The 5,000-nt window shown below is 42.0% G+C and overlaps 1 protein-coding gene across 3 annotated transcripts in view; it reads right to left on the bottom strand.

The window, feature by feature from the left end:
- Nucleotides 1-5,000, bottom strand: part of cadm1a (cell adhesion molecule 1a) — a 259,787-nt gene that overhangs the window by 10,737 nt on the left and 244,050 nt on the right. For 2 of the 3 annotated variants that reach the window (XM_056595050.1, XM_056595051.1), the window contains exon 10: nt 2,654-2,686. The exons of the other annotated variant lie outside the window; for it this stretch is intronic. In XM_056595050.1, coding sequence (XP_056451025.1) covers nt 2,654-2,686 — 33 coding nt within the window. The remainder of the gene's footprint in view (nt 1-2,653; nt 2,687-5,000) is intronic. 3 annotated transcript variants of the gene reach the window in all.

Raw genomic sequence — 5,000 nt, 5'->3', positions numbered from 1 at the left:
TACGAACTTGGTCTTTGTTTAATAAATAAGGGCAATGGCTAGTTTTACAGGCATGGGAAATAATGCCTACAATTTTATTCCTGCATTACATTGTTTTTTAAATGTTAAATTCCTCAATATCCCGTTGTTGTTTTGTAGGGAAACACGTCCCCATCGACCATGTTGGGTCTCTGCATGAAGTGTTTTGACATCAAGGGCATCCAATCAAGCTGAACATGGGAGAGAACCGCAGCCAGCGATTGTGGACAAATTGTCGAAACGAAAGGCAATGAATAGGGGCCAAAGTGTAGGCATGAACGTACACCAGAGACTCTCTCAGGTGAATCCATAATGTGGTTGTGATCTACACTGCATTCCCTTAATGACATTCATAATGACTTGCGTCTTGCTGAAGTCCCCCTCCCCCCCGTGTTTACACCACATATAATACGGCAGCACTGTTGCTCCACAGTGACAAATCTCTGGCTTTGGGGAGGACATTGCAGAAGACAAGTGATATTTTAATGCAGAGTAAATACCTGGCCATCCTTGGCAATAATTAGAATGCCTTCCTAAGGCATCCTGTGCAGCATTTGTGCAAATATTTGTAGTGAGCACGACTTCAGGTAGCCTGAAGCTAGGAATACTATAAACATTCACTCCAAACTGAATCATACTCCAGAAATGACCCAATCCTGGAATGGTCATGTAAGTGATGCACAACATCGGTATTGGGGACCCAATCATCATGTGTTAGAAGTCCTCTCAGTCATATGGTGGCAGAGTTGTTAATAGAAGGCTGAGACTAAACCCAGGATAAACCCAGGCTAACGCTGTTGGATCCTGACATTTTGTGTTCATATTACAAATCAAAGCTACTATTTAAGTGCATGTCCTCAATGACAGAAACTGCAGGAAAACCCCCACAAATGTTCAAGGCTGACCTCAATATATGGTGTGATACAGTCAGCTGCCTCAAATATATTATAGCGATGTGGACATATGTTTTATCTGTATGTATTGTATATGCAAAGTAAAATCCACAGTTTCACGCCTCATTTATTACACCTTAATCAACACCTCTTTTTGCAATATGCCGATGTAGGCTTTTTCTGTCGACAAGTTCCATCCCGGTTATAATGAGTTCTTTGTCACACTATCCGCTGAGCAGGAACCGTCCATATAACACTTGTGCAACACACATGTTACACTTCTCCGAACGTGTCCACACTGATGCAGCAAATGTAAATTACAATCTCAGGGTTATTTTTATCAAGGTTTCTTAACAGCTCGCTAGAAGAAGATGATTGGTAGGATCTCAAGCCCCAAATTCACTCCCACTTTCTCGACTCAAGCACTTTGGGCTTAATGAAGTGAGTTAAGTTAAAGTCAAACATTGAATCTTCGTCCGGATGTCTTCTGCCGTTAATGACGCAGTGCAAACAGAGACAAATATTGGAATATGTTGGTGGTAAGGCAGTACAAGCACATACAGCTCTGCAGCTCCACTACCAACCAACCCCATCTTCATGACACGCCGTGTACTGCAGAACTGAACTGCTGAAATGTACATGCATCCCGACTTTGACACAGTTAACGAATTGACGTCATGTCGATTTGTTCTAGTAAACCTGATGTTTGGCCTCAAAAACTCATGTGGTTTTGTTTCAACAAACAAAACCACATGAATTGTTTTCTTGAGGCCGAACATCCCGTTGTTATTGAAATAGTGTTATTTTTTTCTATGTAATCAATACCACAAACATAAACAATACCAACAACTTAAAAAAAATAATAATAAAAAAATAAAATAACATATATATATATAATCATAGTCCTTTTCAACAATGCAAGGTTGAAAGCCAAAAATCCGGATAGACGAGAGGTAAGGGTGATCTACTCGCCACCTAAAGGCTCTGGGTTTGAACCCCAATGTCTGCACTCTGCCACTGCTTAAACATTACTCTCTCAGTCATGAAATAATTTCTCTGAAAATCAATTTTCATCAGATGTATCTGCAAGATAAATTATAGAGCAACATTCACCAGTAAATGTGAACAAGATATCCACACCGAGCAGGGTGGCTGTTGAATGTCACCAATATCAATTGACGGCTAGGAATGATTTACCACTCATGTCTGACAACGCTGAGAGCCCCCATTTTAAGACATGATGGGGACAATTTCCCAGTTCATAAAACATCACATAATAAATTCATAGAGCCCTTAAAGAGTGGGTTCAAGACTTTCATTAGCTTTTACAAGTATCACTGATGCCAATTGGTATGGTGTATCCAACTCTTCGCCATCTTACGCTCTGCTAGGGAACACTTAGGAAAACAGGCCCTGATAACCCACAGCAACACAATATGTATGGTAAAAGAGATCAAAACCGCACCGGGTCGCACATTTGATCAAACATCCAGGACAGACAGTCCACCACGACAGAGAACCCTCCCCCATTCGGCAACAAATATGAACATGACCGATGACCCAGAGGGTCACTTGACTCGACATTGAGGGACAAACAAGTCACAAACAAGTGCACCACGGAGGATCGGGCATGCGGCAGCAAATAGGACCCTAGAAAGCAATTGAAATTAAAACAAACACATAACAATACATCAACAATTAAAGGAATCAAAGGAGGGGAAGAACAAGGAAGAGATACCGACCATGTGCTGCGGGTTCAGTGCTGGGCGCGGAGTCTGAGCACACAAGGACAGGCGGAGTCGGGGCAGGCACACACGAGAAGGGAGGAGAAGGTGGGGGAGGAGGGGGAGGAGGATGGGGGAGGGAGTGGCAGGAGGGGGTAGTTGTGGCAAGCATGTTGAGAAGAATAAATGAAGTGGGGGGGGGGGGGGGGGATTTTGGGGAGGATGCGGAGGGAGGTGGTGGGGGTTGGGGTGGGGGGAGAAGAGGGAAGAAAACAAAATGACACCCATAAGCAAGCCATCATAAAACCAGAACAGGACCCAACAAAAAATACAACACCAGACAAGGCACCGAGGGAAATAAGAAAAGGGGGGAGGGGCCAAAGGCAGTGCAGAAATAAATAGTGCACACGTATAAATTGCACATGCACATACTATCATACACACTGATGATACATTATGCTGTTCGACTAACAAAGATGGACATAATAACTAGGGACGGTATAGTATGGCCACATACTATACTGTCTGTAGCTTTTTATCCAGGCACACAGACAGCCATTTCAGTAAAAAACATATCATACATTTGAAAATCAAGTTAATGTAAAAGACATTAGCCTCAGTATGACGGACACAATAATAAACACGTATAACATGACACAAGAAGTTACCATACCAACCTGGATTAACGATTCACCCAATGTCTACATACACAAACTCGGCCAGCACTGGTAAACTCAACATTTCCCGTAGCCGGTTAGAAGACGAGCTAGAACGCTGTGTCCGCAGAAAGTAGGAATACATATGTTAAAATTGTCCTTTGAAACCTCCATTTTGCCCTTCACGAGTGAGTCCCTCTTTGGGATAATATCTAACAAAGTTGGAAACCTTGTTTCAGTTAACCAAATGATTGATCAGCGAACACTGAAATCCAACAGCAGGAATACCACTACTTCTGCTGCTTACTACTACCTGAAGTTGGATTTCCCGTTATCTTTAGAAGCAACGACTTTGTCTAATATGATATTGGTTTATGGATGTCATGTTGATCTGCTATCAAAAGGAGTAATGACTTTCTCCCGTATCCTCAAGTGTCAGCTCTTGATGTTGCTATTTTCACCCTAAATGCCAGCACAAATCGTTTAATATAAATATACATACATACATCTGTTTCCTTGATTGTTGTGTTGTTTTTCTTTTTCCTTCTTATACAACTTCATGCTTAAAATGTGTGATATAATTACATTAAATTCAACGTCAACTTTAATTTAAAGCTAATTCACAAGTGGTGATTAAACCGTAATTCCCTCTTCCTATGTGTAGAAACGTATAGCAGCCACAGATAGTAATTAGCTTTCTAATGAGTTAGTTAACTAGAAAACATATGCATGTGTTATAAAGTACGGTTCAGAGAAACAGAGGGCACCACTTCGATAAAATATAGTGAATGGAAAAAAAGGGGAAGGGTTATTTAGCAAGAGAATATGCTGGCTTGTACATGGCTGCCCAAAATTGAAGGATAAAACCGAAAGCTATCAAACCGGGATTTATCAGTGGTGAAGGCAAGACAAGGACTAGGTCGGTTTAAAGTGGAGAAAGACATTTATATTTTAGAGTCTATGTTAACCACAACTATAAGGCCCCGTTCTATTGGGTCAGGTTAAAATATGTATTTTACCTCAGAATGTTCTCTAAAGCTTGCTTATGTCAAGCTTTTGAAGTATTATAATTTTATTTCATCCAGCTTGTTGCTATTCTGACCTAGTGCCCACGCTCCGACTGAAGAGGTCATTGCGATCACCTTGGGTAGGCATAACATTTACAAAACCCAGGCATAGAAAGTTTGGCAAATGATTCAAGGACACTGGCTTTCAATTTGATGGAGAGAAAAAAACCTGGATCACTGCCTGCCTCTAATGACGGTAAGGTCAGATGGAAGGGTTTTTACCTATTGAAATGGTTCAGAATTCCAATGCGGCAGGAACACAAACAACTTTCTGGCTCTGGATCCAAGGCCCTCGTTTTCTTTCGAAACTTCCGACAAAAGCAGCATTTCTGCAATTTTCGGCTTCAGAAAGAGAATGCGGTATACTTTATCCAAATTCATACCACAGGCAGAGGCTGTGTAAGGCCACTCCATCATTGTGTGTTCCATTAGGGTGCAGGGCCTGTCCCTTTAGGGGCACTCTTGTGTTGTGTCCCTTTCCCATTTCAGGCCAGGACATGGTGTGCTGTCTGCATTCTCGTCCACTGATCAACAGCTCGTATGATGCTGGCAAAGGCCGCTGAGACCAAAGACTTGGTGTTTCCCACCAGCACTTTGGAGCCCAACAAGTGGAGACCCTAAGATGTCAAGTTGCCTTCTTTC

This window comes from Gadus chalcogrammus, chromosome 7, assembly GCF_026213295.1.
Source record: "Gadus chalcogrammus isolate NIFS_2021 chromosome 7, NIFS_Gcha_1.0, whole genome shotgun sequence".
Lineage (NCBI taxonomy): Eukaryota > Metazoa > Chordata > Actinopteri > Gadiformes > Gadidae > Gadus > Gadus chalcogrammus.
This window is presented reverse-complemented; position numbering and strand designations above follow the sequence as displayed.